Source organism: Macrosteles quadrilineatus, unplaced genomic scaffold, assembly GCF_028750875.1.
Source record: "Macrosteles quadrilineatus isolate MER2022 unplaced genomic scaffold, UCM_ALF_1.0 Scaffold_1__1_contigs__length_201487025, whole genome shotgun sequence".
NCBI lineage: Eukaryota > Metazoa > Arthropoda > Insecta > Hemiptera > Cicadellidae > Macrosteles > Macrosteles quadrilineatus.
In genome coordinates, this window is record NW_026542594.1 from 96,962,335 (window position 1) to 96,981,423 (window position 19,089).

The 19,089-nt window shown below is 36.0% G+C and overlaps 2 protein-coding genes across 2 annotated transcripts in view; one reads left to right on the forward strand and one right to left on the reverse strand.

Moving 5' to 3' along the window:
* Positions 1–3,116, reverse strand: part of LOC128992339 (C-factor-like) — a 76,527-nt gene extending 73,411 nt beyond the window's left edge. Inside the window, exon 1 of the mRNA XM_054415995.1 lies at positions 3,020–3,116. The gene's annotated coding sequence lies outside the window, so the exon portion shown is untranslated. The remainder of the gene's footprint in view (positions 1–3,019) is intronic.
* Positions 3,117–7,056: 3,940 nt separating this feature from the next.
* LOC128992483 (ubiquitin-like modifier-activating enzyme 1) lies at positions 7,057–12,472 on the forward strand. The gene has a single exon (XM_054416115.1). It carries the CDS (start codon positions 7,217–7,219, stop codon positions 10,373–10,375), a length of 3,159 nt encoding a protein of 1,052 aa, XP_054272090.1. The 5' UTR covers positions 7,057–7,216; the 3' UTR covers positions 10,376–12,472.
* The last annotated feature ends 6,617 nt before the right edge of the window (positions 12,473–19,089 follow it).

Consider the following 19,089-nt stretch of genomic DNA (forward strand, 5'->3'; position numbering starts at 1 on the left):
ATTTGCATAATCCAAAAATTTGCAAACCTTTTGCTACTACACCCAAACGCATTAATAGAAAAAAATGATTTTTATATCATTATATTCTGCATTTATCAATGAAACAGAAACTATATACATATAAGTGTACCGTACTTATATTCACAAACAACGGTTCTGTGGTAAAATATAAATACATGGTACTAATACAAAGGGCCAAAATATAGGCTACCCGCCACTGGTGAATAAAATGACTGCCAGAGTGCCAGATCTAGGGTTAACTTATATCCTACTCGCTAAAAAGAACAAAAATGTCAAATAGCCTACTTTAACCCTTTTTTTTTGTTTGACTTTTTTGTTTCTAGTAGTGAGTAACTTAAGTTAGGCCTAACTAATAAGTGGGTACACTTCCGTATCTGTTGGCACAAACAACTGAATGAAAATATCGATCAATAAGTTATATCGATTAAATTATTCTATATCGTTTGGTTAGTTAGGTAAGGTTAACCTAATTAACTTATGAAAATCGATATTTTGATTCATATAATCGATATATTGATTGATATTTTCATTCGGTTGTTTGTGCCAACCGATAACTTAACTTATGGAAGTGTGAAGTGTACCCCATAAGTTAAGTTAAGACTCTGAGTAGAAACTCACCCTGTACATATTCATGTCGGCCTATATAAGTTAGGCTATGTAGGTCCCCTCTGGGCACTTAAAAATTAAAAAGTAGGTAAATCTGTCCCGGATCTAGGTCTCCGGTTCTTTTATCTCAGAATCAAATAACAAAGGAAAAGCCATTTAGAAGATCATTAATAGTGAACGGAAGCAAAAACAAGAAACTTCTTACATTCAAAGACTCAACCGAGGGGACACGAGAGTTGACGATCCTATGGTAATCTCCAATGAGTTTAACAAGTACTTCACATCAATAGCTGAAGAAACACTGAAGAAGAATGGACTTCAAGATACTGAGCACACGCAATCTAGGGTATGGGAAATTGAGGCCCCTGTTTTCATTCTAAACCCCATTACAAAGGAAGAGCTTCACAAGATAATTTCGGATATGAAGAACATAACATCATCGGGTCTTGATGAGTTTTCTTCGCTGATAGTGAAGTATTGCAAGGACGAGCTTATAACACCTTTGCTCCATATTTTCAATTTGAGCTTTAAGAATGGCCATGTCCCTAGCAAAATGAAAATGTCGAAAGTGATCCCCCTTCATAAAGCAAGCAGCAAGGATGAAGTGGAAAACTATAGGCCAATTTCACTGATTTCAACCTTTTCTAAAATGATTGAAAAGGCTGCAATGCACAGGATAATGGAACATCTTAAACTGAATAACATTAATCTTAGGGAACAGCATGGTTTCACACCAAAGAGGTCAACATCTACAGCGCTTGTGAGTCTTATTAAGAGTATATCGTAGACAAACTTGAAGATGGTGAGACTGTTGTGAGTGTTTCTATCTGGACTTGAGCAAGGCTTTCAACTGCCTCAGCCATGACCTAATATTAAAGAAACTTTGTGCTCTTGGCTTACAGGAAAAAGTTCTTTTGTGGTTTGGGAGTTACATGAAAGAAAGAGAACAGGGTGGAGATTAAGAAAAATTTGAATGGATCAATTTCTTCGGTCCGATCAAATAGGCTTCCAACTAATAGAGGCATTCCACAAGGTTCTGTTTTGGGCCCTGTTCTTTTTATACTTTTTACATCAGACTTGCCTTCTTACACTGGTCCTTACTGCAATGCAATTATGTATGCAGACGACACAGTTCTCATAACAACCCATCAAAATAAGGAAGATCTAGAAATCCAGTCCTTCATTGCTGTTAACATGGCTATGGAGTATTGTAATAAGAATGGCCTCGTCTTCAATGAAGCAAAGACAAAACAGCTTACTCTGGGCAGATTGAAAGCAGCGGATGTGTCACAGCTTCCTAATATCGATCGGGTGGACGCTACAAAACACCTAGGCCTAGTAATTGACGAATCATTGTTATGAACTGATCATGTTGTTAAAATATACAACAAGTTAAATAGCGCAAAACTCGCCATCAGAAGAGTGAAGCACATCAGCTCTGATGAAGCCGTCAAGATAGCTTACACCCACACCTCTCTGTTTGAGTGCCACTTGCGGTATGGAATTGTTCTTTGGGGTGCTGCATCATTTAACATCTTAAAGCGTGTCCTTGTGGTTCAAAAGAGTACTGTCCGAATGCTGGCTAATCTCGAAAATGAAGAAAGCTGCAGAATATCCTTTAAAGAATTAAGGCTTCAAACTGTGATCAACATCTATCTGCTTGAAGTGATCTGCTTTGACGTCTCCAAGAACCTGCAACGTAATTTCAGCAACCACGATCACAATACGAGAAATGCTCAGGACTTCAACTTACCAGTACATCACACACTGCGATTCCAACTGAAGCCATCTTATACTGGAGCTAAACTTTTTAACGCATTGCCTACAGAATTGAAGAGAACCTCCCCTAATATGTTCAAGAGAAGACTCTCTGAATGGCTACTCCTGCATCCATTTTACAAAATGAGTGAATTCATGGACTGGCAGAACTTTGAAATGTACCTAAATTAAGGTCTTAGGTTTCATTTTATTATACGTATTCTGACTCCATTGTTAATCTTGAAGATTGTACAATAAAGATTCTCTCTCTCCCCGTGCCGGCACGCTAGTCATAGCTAACTTGGGCCTACTTCCATGTAGTGAAACTCGGGAAAATAGGAAAAGTGTTTATGGACTTTAATGCAAGTTAGGCTAAGCCTAAGGTGTGGTGTAGGCCAAATTAAGTTTTTAGGCTTTTTATGTAGCCTCATGCATACTTTGGTTACACAACTAATTTAACTTTCACAATAAATTTTACAGAATTGATTACATAACCAAAAAACTTACTAACACCCTTCCTCGTATTAAATTAGTATTGTTAATAGGCCTACGTATTACTGATATAAAACGTCTCCCATAAAGGATTAATTGTTCGTTAGTTACTACATCATCTATTATGCTTTAAAATACTTACAATATTTTCTATACGGTAAGTAACTTATTTTTATGTTATCTTCTTGTTGTCTTGTTTTGTGTACTCTTCTTCTTCTTGTAGTGTTTGTTTATGTGTGGTTTACTGGTTTGGTATGGTATCGATATCCGATATATCGGAAGTAACGATATTTTGGTTCCGATATATCGATATTTTTATATCGATGTTAGAGTGTTAGACTTCTGATATTATCGGGTATCATGGTGGAAGGAAAAAACACTTTTCCTTCCACCATGATCGGGTATATCAATATTTTACTTCGATATTATCGTTACTTACGTTTTACCATAGACTAACCAAGTTTTAAGGGAGTATGTTTTATCTATGGTTTTACTTACGTTACGTTTTACTTTGATTTTAGCATTTTTTTAAAGAATCTATACAATCCTATGTATGTTTGTTTGTCCTTTATGGACTACAAAACTGCTCGACTGTTTGTAATGAAACTTTCAGGTATTATTAGGCATTATTCAAAGATGGTTTGAGTGAAGTTTGGTGCAGATCCGTCAAAAGGGCTCCGGGGCTCCGCCCCGCCCCAGTGGCTCTGGAATTTTCCATGTTAACCTTATGAGTATTCATATTTAAATGGAATTAAAGAATCTTAACAGCTGGTTTAACTAAACAATTTGATTCTGTGATGTTCAATAGCATTAAAAATTAATAGGTTCACCAACAGGGTGCAGCACAATAATTTTTTTATAATTTATGACAACAGCTAATTTGCAACCAAAAGGTGAGTGAGCGCAGCGAACGAACTTCAACCTGGAGGTGAGTTAGCGTAGCAAAAAAACTAATCTGAAGTCAAGTGAGCGCAGCGAACGAGCTCTAACCTAAAGGTGAGTGAGCGTAGCGAACGAACTTCAACCAGGACGTGATTGAGCCATGCGAACGAGCTCATCTTGAAAATGAACGAGCATTTGACATCAAACCGAATTAGGACAGGACGACGTAAGTCATTAAGTCATAAGTCATTTATTTAGCCAAATCAACCAATTACAATTAGTGTTAGCTATGTCAAAATAAACTAAAATGAACTGGAGTAAAACTAAAATACACAACTTCTTAGGTATTTAAAATTTGTAAGACTATTTACAAGTTGTGACTACCAGCCAAAAAATCGTCTGTCGGGCCAGCTAGTAATCTATCTATATAATTAATCACGCTACATGAAACTTTGTCGGTTGAACTCCTCCGCCATTTCTTAACCGATTTTATCCATTCACATCTCATTGGAAAGAGCGTGTCGCGTAGATTTGCAAACTGGCCTTACATTTTTGAAAAAGTCCCTTGGGCTCTGCCCCAGTGGCTGTTAAAGTTCCCATGTTATCCTTATGAAGAACATAATATTGTTTACTGCTATTGTTGCTGTTATTTATTTTTCAATTCAATTAAACGCATTGGGTACATTTACTGATTTTGTTGAAATTAAATATTGACTATTTTAATTTACATTCGTATATATTACAATGTAAAAAATCGAGAAAGCCTAGACAATTTGATATATTTTACCAAATAAGAAAAATGAATTGACATAGTATTGTATTTCTTGAAAAATCATTGAAATAACCAATTTGTTAGCCATGGAAACATAGCAAAGTCATAGAACGCCACCAAGTGGAAGAAATGGAGATTAAAAACCGCCGCAGCAAACCTGCAGACTAAGCGAATTTCCATTTGACTCATTGGATTTACACTGAAATGTCTACTTAAAAATATAACAGTTAGTAAGAAATAAAAATTTTTTCCAAATTTGATCAAAATATGTTCATAAACAAGCAAACTACAACAGTTTACTTATTCTCCATAAGAATAACATGGGAATTTTAAATTTACAATTTTTTGAAATTTTCTCCGTAACCATTATGCGCATAATAACGCTTCAATATACTAAATTATTTGTTTTTTTTAAGCTCTACAAAATGGTTTAGAAAGAAATTGCAAAATTTTATGTTTTTTGAGTCAAAAATGGGAAAAACCTATTTTTACCCCATAAAACCCCCCATAAACCCCCGTTCCCATGGTCCGATCATGCTGGATCGCGAACTCGTTCGAATAAACGTAGGTTTACACGTTTGTACCAAATTTAATCAAAATCGGATCATTTTTGCTCGAGTTATCGTGCTAACGGACACATATATATAAATATATATATATATATATATATATATATATATATATATGAATTTGAACGAATGGTGTTTTTGGCCTCTAGGGACCTCAAAACGAAAAAAAAATCGGTCCCGCGTCCAGGTCTTACCATGAGTACTACGGAAATAGCTTTATTCCCTATATGGGAAATTCGCTAAAACATTTACTATCGTACTATATAATGAAGAACACCTACAATCTGAAGATTCCCACAAACAGTGAACAACTATGTTAGCCGAAGTGCTTCTATTTTGTAGGAAACACGGACTTAACTTAACTTTATGATGATTGGCAAAGGAAACCCCTTCAAGGGTGAAGGATGGTTTGTGTTAAGTTTGGTGCAGATCCGTCATAAGGGCTCCGCCCCATTGGCGCTAGAGTTTCCCATGTTAAACTTAGGCTGGGCGCACACTGACCCATCATTTCATCCGAAGCAAAATGTTACGAAACGATTTGCTTGAAGCGTTTTGTTTCTTTGCTTCTCCAGTGCGAGGTTTATGCATGATACAGCATTTGGTTTCTAGCAAAAATTAAATAGTTATTTGTGTAACTAGTGGGCAAAGTGGCACTTTGCTGCACACGAGATCAATGTTAACTCGAGTGCAGCAAATGCCTTTATTTGCACTCGTGTTACACATTATATTTTTCCTACAGTCACTATAAAGCATATAAATAATTAGTCTTTCAAACACTATACAACATGTTTTTAGGTTCAGCTGGCAACACAAATAAGTGTCCTAGATAAAGTAGTTACCGGTCCATATCACTCCGCTATTTTTTCTTTTCCTCAGCAAGCAATGTGCTCCGCGACTTGAGAATATAGTTCCGTATGTTTTTGTAATTTGAAGTGGTTTCCGCGCCTAAAAAGATGCTTTAAAGGTATTTTCTTGTTTATTAAGTTCGTAGGAATGTTTAAAAAACGTTTAAAAGAAAAGTCCAGAAATTTCAGAAATACCGAAAAGAGAACGTAAACTATAAACACGAAATGACAGGTTAAATCGTAGTTATAATAGGCAATCAGCTGCTCATAGTATTATTATCTTTAAGTGTTGCCAACCTATTTCCAAGCGTACATGGATTACGTGCATAATAGAACCACGCTGTTTTGTGTTGTTTCGTTGGAATCCTGATGTGCGCCAAAGTATATACCGTACGACAAAGTATAAACCGTACGACAAAGTATGAATATGCAGCAATTAGCAGCTTGCTCTACTATAAACAATACAAGGAAGCCAACTTTGTCGGGCGACTGTAGGAAAAAATTTTGAGCCTTTTTAATTTTTAAAGGGATTCTGCAATTCTACAGGAAAATATCTTTCTAACGGCATGCTTAGATTTTCCCTGCGATGCACACGAGCTGAGAAAAAAGGTTTTAAAGAAACATGCTTGCCTATTAATATATAGATGGATTCAATATTTTGAATGATATTAAATCAACGTTTTTGATATGGTCGACCCTAAAAGACTACCAATCCACTAGTGACCGTAACAGCCTTAACAGGAAGATTAAAATCTCTTTAATAAAGGTTTGTTCCCTTAGGAATGTTTTTATTAAAAATATACCGGTATTTTATCGGGAAGTTTCTCGTCAAGACCTTATATCCAAGGATGCGGTTCATAGGCGTGCAGCTTACGGTTTTCTCAAACATTTGTGTTCTTTATAAGCTTTATAAATAAATGTAGCCAAAAAGTTAGTATCAATCAATATACATACTGGGGACCTTTTTGATAGACATTAAACTCTGGAATCATTTTTATTATAGCGATGTAATTTTCATGTAAGCGACGTAATTTACAGGCATAGGGACGATTTAAAAGGCTTTGACATTCAAAGACCTTTAATTCGCTGACTGGCTGTTTCTAGTGCTTAGTGTGCTAGTGTTACACTTTTCTTTCTTTCTTTCCGAAGTGGATTGTGTGTGACTCTGACTCATTGTTCTAAGTTTGTGCAATCGTCCTGAATTTAATTAGTGAATTGAAACGTGACTAACAATATAGAAAAATAGGCTGATTAACCGGCCTTTGTGTCCGATGTCTAGTGCTGAGGTGGTGGACAATTCCGTTGATCCTCCTGCTAAGAAACGGAAGATTGCTTCAGGAGACGGTACTCCAGCGAAATCCGTTTCACAGGCTTCTGCAGACATGGCGAAAAATGGTTCGTCCCTTCCCAACGAGGAGATTGACGAGGGATTGTATTCAAGACAACTTTACGTTTTGGGCCATGATGCTATGCGTCAAATGGCTTCATCTGATGTTCTAATATCTGGTTTGGGTGGACTAGGGGTTGAAGTTGCCAAAAACGTCATTCTAGGTGGTGTTAAGTCTGTGACTTTACATGACAATTCAGTTTGCACCATAGATGACTTGTCCTCTCAGTTTTACCTTACTGAATCAGACATTGGTAAAAACCGTGCTGAAGCTTGCTTTGGACAGCTTTCAGAGTTGAATAATTATGTTCCTACTAAAGCGTTTGCTGGACAGCTTTCCGATGACATCATCAAGTCATTTCGCGTTGTTGTTTTAACAGATAGTTCCTTGGACGAACAAAAACGAATATCTGAAATCACTCACGCTAATAACATTGCTTTAATTGTTGCGAGCACCAAGGGACTTTTTGCTCAAGTCTTTTGTGATTTTGGTGAGGGATTTTGTGTAGTTGACACCACAGGAGAAAACCCGGTCTCGGCCATGATTGCAAGCGTTTCTAAAGACATTGATGGTGTTGTAACCTGCTTAGATGATACGAGACATGGACTTGAAGATGGCGACTACGTAACCTTCACTGAAATTCAAGGTATGGTAGAACTGAATAATTGTGAGCCTAAAAAAATTAAAGTCCTTGGCCCTTACACATTTAGCATTGGGGACACAACCAAGTTTTCTGACTATGTTAGAGGGGGAATTGTAACTCAAGTCAAAATGCCAAAAAATGTTAGTTTCAAATGTCTCTCTGACAGTTTGAAAGAACCTGAGTTTTTAATAACAGATTTCGGTAAGTTTGACCATCCTGCTCAGCTTCATTTAGCTTTCCAAGCTTTGGATGCATTTGAGAAAAACAAAGGCAGGAAACCCAAACCTTGGAGCAAGGAAGATGCTGCAGAATTTGTTAATTTAGTAAGCGACATCAATAAAGCTGAAGGAAGTAATGTAGAACTAAATAATGATTTGCTGGGACTGTTTTGCAAGGTTTCATCTGGTAATCTGTGTGCTATGAATGCAACAATTGGTGGTGTTGTTGCACAAGAAGTTATGAAAGCATGCAGTGGTAAATTCTCCCCTATTTACCAGTGGCTTTATTTTGATGCCATTGAATGTCTGCCAGAAAGTAAGGATATCCCTGAAACTGACTGTCAACCTTCTGGTAACCGCTATGATGGTCAGATTGCTGTGTTTGGTAAGGAGTTTCAGAAGAGATTGGGCTCCCTAAAATATTTTGTTGTTGGTGCTGGAGCAATTGGATGTGAATTACTCAAGAATTTTGCTATGATGGGTGTTGGAGCAGGTAATGGACAAATTATAGTCACTGATATGGATTTGATTGAGAAGTCAAACTTAAACAGGCAGTTTCTCTTCCGTCCCCATGATGTCCAAAGACCAAAATCTGCTACAGCTGCGAAAGCTATTCGACAAATGAACCCATCAGTCAACGTTGTTGCACATGAGAACAGGGTAGGACCGGAAACTGAGAAAACTTATGATGATGAGTTTTTTGATAGATTAGATGGTGTGGCTAATGCTTTGGACAATGTAGAGGCCCGTATTTATATGGATCGCAGATGTGTCTATTATCGTAAGCCCCTATTGGAATCTGGTACTTTGGGAACAAAAGGAAATACCCAGGTTGTTGTACCATTTCTTACAGAGTCTTATAGTTCTTCACAAGACCCACCAGAAAAAAGTATCCCTATTTGTACTTTGAAAAACTTCCCTAATGCTATTGAACACACATTGCAATGGGCAAGAGACAACTTTGAAGGTTTGTTTCGTCAGTCAGCTGAAAATGCAGCTCTATACCTGAATGACCCCAATTTCATTGATCGTACATTAAAATTGCCTGGTGTTCAACCCGTGGAAGTGCTTGAGTCTGTGAAACTGGCTCTAGTAGATGAAAGACCACAATCATTTGAAGATTGCGTGGATTGGGCCCGAAATCATTGGCAAGAACAATATTCCAATCAAATCAAACAACTTCTCTTCAACTTTCCAAAAGACCAGCTCACTGCAAGCGGCCAACCATTTTGGTCAGGTCCCAAGAGGTGTCCAAAACCACTTCAGTTTTCTGTAGAAGACCCACTTCATTTGGATTATGTATTTGCAGCTGCAAATCTGAAAGCTCATGTATATGGCATCCCTCAAAACAGGGACAGAGAAGCTATTTCCGATATGGTTAAGAAAGTAAATGTGCCTGAATTCATCCCTAAATCTGGCGTCAAGATTGCTGTAAATGATTCTCAGATGCAAATGGCCAATGGAAATTCTAATGTTGATCATGATAAAATAGGCCAACTACAAAGAGAACTACCATCAAGAGAGCAGTTGCGTAGCTTGAAGATCACTCCCCTTGATTTTGAAAAGGACGATGATTCCAACTTTCACATGGACTTTATTGTTGCAGCTTCAAACTTGCGTGCTGAAAACTACAGTATACCACAAGCTGATCGTCATACAAGCAAGCTTATTGCTGGAAAGATTATTCCAGCTATTGCGACAACAACATCAGTTGTTGGTGGGCTAGTAGCACTTGAATTAATCAAACTAGCTCAAGGTTTCAATAAGGTAGAGCCATTTAAAAATGGATTTGTCAACTTAGCACTTCCATTTTTTGGGTTTTCCGAACCCATCGCAGCTCCAAAGCTCACCTATTATGACAAGGAATGGACGATTTGGGATCGGTTTGAAGTTCAAGGAGAACTAACCCTAAAAGAGTTCATAGATTACTTCAAAGAAAAACACGGTCTGGAAATTACAATGTTGTCCCAAGGTGTTTGCATGTTGTATTCCTTCTTCATGCCTCCAGCAAAGTTGCAGGAACGAATGAACTTGCCAATGTCAGAAGTAGTCCGTAAAGTATCAAAAAAGAAACTGGAATCCCATGTGAAGGCGTTAGTGTTTGAACTGTGCTGCAACGATACTGATGGAAACGATGTTGAAGTGCCGTATGTACGATATACTTTGCCCTTTCGTGCCTAATTTGGAGGCTATTAGATCTCTTTGTGGTTTGCATTGTTTTAAACCGACTTGTTTGAGCTAAATAAATTTTTCTTCATTTACCATTTGCATAAAGTACTGGCAATACAGTAAACTAATTGCAATTTTTTAAGAATCACTCACAAATTTTTAATAAATGCATTATTTTGATGTATTTCTTGTTTCTATTTTCTTTAGGTATAATTCATTTTTTGTTAACTACATAAAATTTAAACATAAAATTGAAGTTGAGAGTATCAGATAAGCTATTTTTATCAGCAATTAGACCTACTGTTTGGTTGAACATTACCTATTTTGAAAGGCATACATGTTAGCAAATTCTTTTTCTGATCAAATGAACGTAACATATTGTAATCCAAATTGATTTAGCCTAGTTCATATTTGCACAATAAAACTTTAAAAAATTGGCCTTACATTAACAGTAAGTTAAATATGTGCCAGTTCATAAATAATTTATTTTTCAGGAAACTGTTCAACTATAACTTTTACTCAGATATAATTCTCTGTAAAATATTTTGATGTTGATCTAATTTAGGCTAAGGTATTTGTAGGCTAACTAAGTGTCCTTAAATAAGTTTAATCTGTATTTCATGAACTGTGGCATACTCTCCTGTTATTGATAACAATTTACTTAAAATCTTTTTATCTTATTGCAGCGCCAGCACATGAAAGCAAAGTTCTCATTTTCTGGAATCGGTTTAGTATTTTTCTTATTTTGAAATAAGGAACCAATTTTGTAAATTATGAGAGGGTGTTGCCAAAGTAATTATCATTTAGTTTTCAGCTACAAATAATGTACAGTAGCCTTCAAATCTTCGAATTCAATTTTTTCATTGGGTTTTCAATAAGTTTCCATCTAATTTAGGTAGGTTTAAAATATATACCTCACTTGTATTTTTTATCATCAAAAGAAATACCTTTATTCAAGGCACAGTAATTAAATTTATTGCTTTGAAAATATTATCTTTCAAAGGTTTCTGTCCAGGCCTAAAGATTATTACACTCCTTCATGATACTAATTGGTTTTTAAAATTAGGCCTACCTCCAATTCAACCTAAATGAATGATTTTATGTTTAAGTATAGTACCATTCAAAGTTTAATTTATAGGCCTAATGGAAAAACTCATTGGTGAAAGTTTAATTGTTTAATGTAAGTAGTTGTAAGCAGTTGTATCATTTATATTTGGAAGTAGCTTGTGTAAAATCTGGTAACCATATAGCCTACCTATCTGATTTGTTTGTGCATTAGAACATTATTCTTTGAAATTATGTTAGAGATGATACAGGTTTTAAAAAATATCACAATTTTACTCAAATATTAACTTATATTGGAGCACATACTGGTACTGGTACTCTACCTAGATAACAAAACAATGTGGCCTAAATTAGAATATCAACAATCACATCTTTAAAGTTTGACACTATTTTGTTTAAGTAATTACTTAAGGCTCAGATTATGTAGGGCCTACCTACATGCAATCATTAAAACAATAATACTGAAAATGGGTTTTAAGTGTTGCAAACCAATTTGAGATGGGCATTTCTTACTGTAAAAATTTTAAGAGAGATATTTTATTTGTAATATATGCTACTATTGATATGTAATAGGTAACAAATAACATGTGTTATTTATCGGCCCCGAGTCTTAAGCTTTTTATGTTGGATGTGGGCATATAATTTAAAATGAAGTTTTCAGCTCAATATTGGTTTTTATTATGAATATATTTATTAAATAAAGGAAATAGTAATAATAACTTTTTTTTTCATTAGTTTAGTAACTTGTGTACCTATAGCCTAACAATATTTGGAGTGTCAATTTTGCATTTTAATGTACTTTCACAGATAATCATTTATTTTGTTGGTAGTGCAGATGTTTTTCATAATTATTATGTATTGTTATTGTCTTTTTTACAATGGTAATATTGATTTGTAAAAGTTATTAGATTGATATTGTCACAGTATAGATTTAGGCCTTGCTGTCTAACTACTACTTAAAATATAATCTGCCTAAAATTTCATTTTGATTTTGTAATGCCGGTAATTTGAACAGATTTATGATATTAAATTGTTTGTATTTCATATGTGGTGTTTCATTTATCTATCACAATACCAGATTTCAAAACTCACTAATGACCTTGTTTTAATTCAGTGGTTTCAAATTAAAATCAAGTTTAATAAAGTTTCTGTAGTTTGAATTACAAGTTACCATTTTCACTGATTTCATAATTGCCCAATAAATTGTTGCATGTAAAATAAAATAGGCTACAATAGACTTTACCTTCTTGACAAAATGTTCTATTTATCAGAATTTCTTTTGAGATTTTTGTGCTTTAACAAACTTCTAGGTTATTAATTAAATATACTTCTATCAAAAGATCAACGTTTTTAAAGTTCATTATCCATATAAATAAAATTAAAATTTTCTTTAATGTGATTTTTGGTAATATTTTATGGAAATGATTGCTATTAAGGCCTTAAGTGAATTGAGATTATTGATCTTTTTTGCCTTGAAAAACACCAAGTTTATAACCAATATATATTCCTCAGCCTAGCCTGTGTAGTTGCAAAATTACAAGGCCTAACACTGATCCAAATCCATTAAAAGTTAAATGTTGTGAATTTATTGGTTCAGCAAGAACTTCTGGAGATCTTCAGTACTTTTTGTTGATGGATTAGTGTTCTTGGTTTTGAACGGCAATTAGCCTAACTCATGAAACTTGCATTAAATACACATGTGCAATAGGGTTTGGAACCAATAATCTATGGCAAAATAATGTTTACCTATTTCACAGATATGAATTGTTTAAAAAAGAACATTTACAGGGTAAAGCGTGGTCATTGAATTAACACTGTAGTGGCGCTGTTGGTTGAAGAGAAGGGAGAGTGGCTGTGGTTTATAGGTAACAACAGAGGTATACATCCCATGCAGTTTTTTTTTTTTTTAACTCGCTCGATGATAACTGTACAGAGAGCTTTTAGTTTGCAATTCACAATATTCCATGTTATCAGGTTTTTGGATGGCAACCTTACTAGGTAAACCTTATCCAAACAACAAAGAATATGTAACTTAAAATCTAAATTTTAAAATAAATACTTAACCAATGTTCTTGTAATTTTTAACTTTGTTTTCGTGATGTGGCGCCAGCATAGCTGCTGGAAAGCACTCATAAAATAATAATCACAAGAAAATTTCTGTAGTATTTATTTTAAAGTAACCCAAAATTGAAAAACCATCAGATCAGAAACAAGCATTTGCTTTTGGCATATCATCTTCTTTAGTGATATATTTGCTTACTCTGCAGAGCACACATTCGACCTTTAGACCATCATCAGCTCCTCGTCACACTAGGATTTATTGCATCTGTCCTATATCTCAACAGTCAATTTCAAAAAGCCATATACCACGCTCAACCCTGTATATCTATACTACTTTAAAATAGCCCTAATCAATAAATTTCTTCGCTATACCTGCACAGCAACCTATGTCATAGCAGTTCTGTTTGTCTATGACTTTTAGAAAATTGGGTATAAAACATAAAAAAGAATAGTCAATTTCAGTGGTGTAGTTGTATGTAAACTGTCCGGCGTGGAAACGCTTGCCATCGTCTAAGAGCTGACTAACACATAGGATTAATATACAGTACTATTGGAAAAACAGTGGGAACACCATTCCCGCTCCTCTACACCTTTAATAAATTTACACATAAAGTAATTTGCATTATCTGCGTTGATTTTCAATTAGAAATAATCCCACCTCATTTCAACTTAGTGGGTGTGGATGTTACAAAATAGGCTATACATCATAAAGATGGGGTACATAATTAAAACTTGAAATTAAATGAAATGAAATTTTTATTTGTGTAACTAGTGGGCAATGTGGCACTTTGCTGCACACAAGAGCAATGTTTACGCACGAGCCGCAGGCGAGTGTGGAATGATCTCGAGTGCAGCAAAGGCCTTTAGCACTCGTGTTACACATTATATTTTTCCTACAGTCACTATAAAGCATCTATATAATTAATATGCTACATGAAACTTTGTCGGTTGAACTCCTCCGCCATTTCTTAACCGATTTTATCCATTGACGTCTCATTGGAAAGAGCGTGTAGCGTAGATTTGCAAACTGGCCTTACATTTTTGAAAAAGTCTCTTGGGCTCTGCCCCAGTGGCTTTGAAAGTTCCCATGTTATCCTTATGAAGAACATAATTGTTTACATTTTGATCAGCTGTATAATTTAATTGCTGTTATTTATTTTTCAATTCAAAGAAACGCATTGAGTACATTTATTTACTATTTGAGTTTGTGTAAACATAACCCTCAAGACGGATCGTGTCAGTATGGTTGTATCTTAAATTTGTGTATTTATCGTTGTTTTGTGTCGCTTTGACGGATCGTGTTAGCGTGATTGCAACTTAAATTTGTGCATTTATCGTTGTTTTGTGTAGCTATAATTTGTTTATTTGCTGTTTTTTTTTTCTTTTAAATGCCTCCGACGCGACGACAACGAAACATAGACAGGAGGCGTAATCGTGATAACGACCGCAGCTACGTACAGAACAGTGGCGCGTAATAAATAGGCTTAACTCATCACAGTCAGCACCTGACCCTGGACAACGAAACATAGACAGGAGGCGTAATCGTGATAACAACCGCAGCTACGTACAGAACAGTGGCGCGTAATAAATAGGCTTAACTCATCACAGTCAGCACCTGACCCTGGACAATCTCAACTTTTAGGTTACAAATGCGCCCTAACACTACCCCAAAACGACGACTTTTCGTTCTCAATTGGTCCTCTATCAATGACCTGTGTTGCCTGTACAGCGAGGCATTTTGAGAAGGAGAAAACCGGTCGGAATACTTTAGGTTTATCAATAACGAAGATAAACATGGTCTGAGTTATACACCGGTAATCTTTGAGTTGACTCTTTTAAACTCATTGTAAATATGACTGTTATTCGTTTTGATATAAATCCTGTAATACTTTGCAATTGCTCAAATTCGAGCAACATGTACACTAGTATAAATAATTAGCCTTTCAAACACTATACAACACCTTTTTAGGTTCAGCTGGCAACACAAATAGGTGCCCTAGAGAAAGTAGTACCCGGTCCGTATCACTCCGCTATTTTTCCTCGGTAAGAAATGTGCTCCACGTTTTGCGAATATAGTTCCGTATGTTTTTGCAATTTGAAGTGGTTTCCCCGCCTAAAAAAATGCTTTAAAGGTATTTTCTTGTTTGTTAAGATCGTAGGAATGTTTGAAAAACGTTTAAAAGAAAAGTCCAGAAATACCGAAACTATAAACACGAAATGACAGGTTAAATCGTAGTTATAATAGTCAATCAGCTGCTCATAGTATTATTATCTTTAAGTGTTGCCAACATATTTCCAAGCGTACACGGATTACGTGCATAATAGAGCCACGCTGTTTTGTGTTGTTTCGTTGGAATCCTGATGTGCGGCAAAGTATAAACCGTACGGCAAAGTATAAATATGCAACAATTAGCAGCTTTCTGTACTATAAACAGTACAAGAAAGCCAACTTTGTCGGGTGACTGTAGGAAAAATATCTTCATTCATATGGTATACAGTCACATACATTTAATGGCGTCACTAGGCTTAAAACAAAATCAAACTAACCTACAATTCATCAAAACCGTAAAGTGTTTTATCAGTTAAAAAATGTTTAGGTTTATTTTTAAATTTGGAAAATGTTATCAATATTCCTCACCTCAGCTGGGAGTTCCTCCAAAAACCTTTTCCCTGCACAGGTGGTTTTTTTGTTAAAGAGCTCCAAATTATAGGAACTGACAGCAATTTCATTTCTGTTCCGGGTAAAATAATTATAATCACCAAAGTTTTGGGACCAAATTAGCATTAGTTTTTAAAGAACTTCCCTATAGGGAAGTAGCTAATACTGTTAGTCGCATGATAAGATCTAGGCTTGGGAACGATTTACTTTTTCATTTTGATGTCCCCAAAGGCCAAAAACACCATTTTTTCAAATTTATACAGGGTGGTAATAAAATCCGAAGACAGTTAAATATTTAAAAAAATAATGTAGATAGAGCTACAATACTTGGTACAAAGTTACAGAGCATAAAACTTTATTTTAACACATATTCAGTAATCCAATAACTCTTCAGGGGGACGGCCCACAAGGAGTCGTTCGAAAATCTTAAATGGAAGCATAGGTCAATATGCACATCAAATGAAAGGTATTTTTTTGTAGAATACAATGCCACAAACTGCACTTCAAAAGGTTGATCCTGCGCAAAATGCCAGCCGTTCAAAAATTTCTTGAATCTGCCATTTTGTAGCTTTGAACGACTGCCTTTTTTTACTCAGGCTTTCTTTTGAGCTTGAATTTACGGCATTGTAATCTACTAGTGAAGACCTTTAATTTGATGTGCATATCAACCTATGCTTACGTTAACAATTTTCTTCCGATTCCTAGGGCGCTGTGCCCCCTGAGGAGTAAGCGTATAATAGCAATGCAAATTAAATGAATCTTTGAACAACTGTCATTCTTGGCTCGGTTGTCCGTTTGAGTTCAAATTTGCGGCAGTATATTCTGTTAGTAAAGACCTTCAATTTGATGTACATGTCAACCTCTGCTTCTATTTAAGATTTCCTCCTGACTCCTTGCGGGACGTCCCCATGATATAACAGATAATTGATATTTCCTATAAAAAGTAGATTTTTAGGTATTGTGTTGACGTACCAAATCTTATTGATTATCTGTTGTCGTTTCGAAAATAACTGTCTTTGGACTTTATTACCACCCTGTATATATATAAATATAATACCCCCGCCGCAGCAAACCTGCCGACTAAGCGAATTTCCATTTGTCGGAATTGATTTTCAATTACCTATTTAAATGACATTAGGTTTAACGAGTCCCTAGGTTTGCTGCTACAAGGAAACTGTCAAAGTAGGGTTTTTAGTAAAATATTAATAGACTAGGTGGCGTTCGCAGAGGCATCCACAAAATTGAGCGGAGTCATCAAGGGTTCATATTATATTGTTATAATCTAATCGTCACAAATAGTTCCCACAGTCTGAACTGCTTGCCTTTACTACTTCCTTCACCACTTCCTACGTCACGGACCTGTTTCCCTCCTTTCCCATAGCATATTAGGATTGCAAATACCTTAATCTAATGGTAATAAACAGATCCCACGCCCCGAACAGCTCGCCTTGACTACTTCCTTCACCACTTCCCACGTCACGGACCTGTTTCCTTCCCTTCCAATAGCATTTTAGGATTGCAGATGCCTCAATCTAATCGTCATGAACCGTTCCCACAGTCCGAACTGCTTGCCTTCACTACTTCCTTCACCACTTCCTACGTCGCGGACCTGTTTCCCTTCCTTTCCATAGCATTTTAGGATTGCAGATGCCTTAACCTAATCATCATAAACAGTTTCCACACTCCGGACAGCTCGCCTTGACTACTTCCTTCACGACTTCCTACATCGCGGACCTGTTTTCCTCCCTTTTCATAGCATTTTAGGATTGTAGATACCTTAACCTAATCGTCATAAACAGTTTCCACACTCCGGACAGCTCGCATTGACTACTTCCTTTACCACTTCCTACGTCGCGGACCTGTTTCCCTCCCTTCCCATAGCATTTTAGGATTGCAGATACCTTAATCTAATCGTCACAAACAGTTTCCACAGTCTGAACTGCTTGCCTTTACTACTTCCTTCACCACTTCCTACGTCGCGGACCTGTTTCCTTCCCTTCCAATAGCATTTTAGGATTGCAGATGCCTCAATCTAATCGTCATAAACCGTTCCCACACTCCGGACAGCTCGCCTTGACTATTTCCTTCACCACTTCCTACGTCGTGGACCTGTTTTCATCCCTTCCCATAGAATTTTAGGAATGCATATAATCGTCATAAACAGTTTCCACACTCCAGACTGCTAACCTTTACTACTTCCTTCACCACTTCAGGGTGTCCACATTCTGGAAAGTCAGGGATAGTCATGGAAAGTCATGGAAAAAAATTCTGGTCATTGAAAGTCATGGAAATAGGCAAAAGGTCATGGAAAGTCATGGAAATCCCCAATGATGGATGGATTTCAGAGGTCCTTTCAATGATCTAGTGGGCCGTAACCCCGACTATTGTAGCATTTTTCCGAATTTTTCACAAATGTACGACAATTCAATTTATACAGTTGTCTTAGTTTATGGGTTTTGAGTTTGTATTTAGTTCATTGTTGTACCTGTTGTACGCCATTGTTATCTGTTAATACATACTAGTGGTCGTCCTGTGGTCGAAACTCGACCAAAAATAATTAATGTACAGACTTCTCTATTTTCTCCCCACACTGTAAATAAAACATGTGATTGGAATTTCTTCCATTTGTTTTGATTTTCTGTTTACATTTTGTTGTTATTTCGTCACCATCATGGCAACCCATATGGTCCATGTTAATTTTTTGAAGTGTTCAAATTCATTTTTTGTTCTTATTTGTTAGCCTATTTTAATTTTTAAAAGCATTCTGCACATCTACAGAAAAATATCTTTCCAACAGTATGCGTAGATTTTCCCTGCGATGCACACGAGCTGAGAAAAAAGGTTTTAAAGAAACATGCTTGCCTATTAATATATAGATAGATTTTAGTATTTTCTATCTAGGCAGTATTATAATTTGTGTGTTTACGGTATATTATAATTT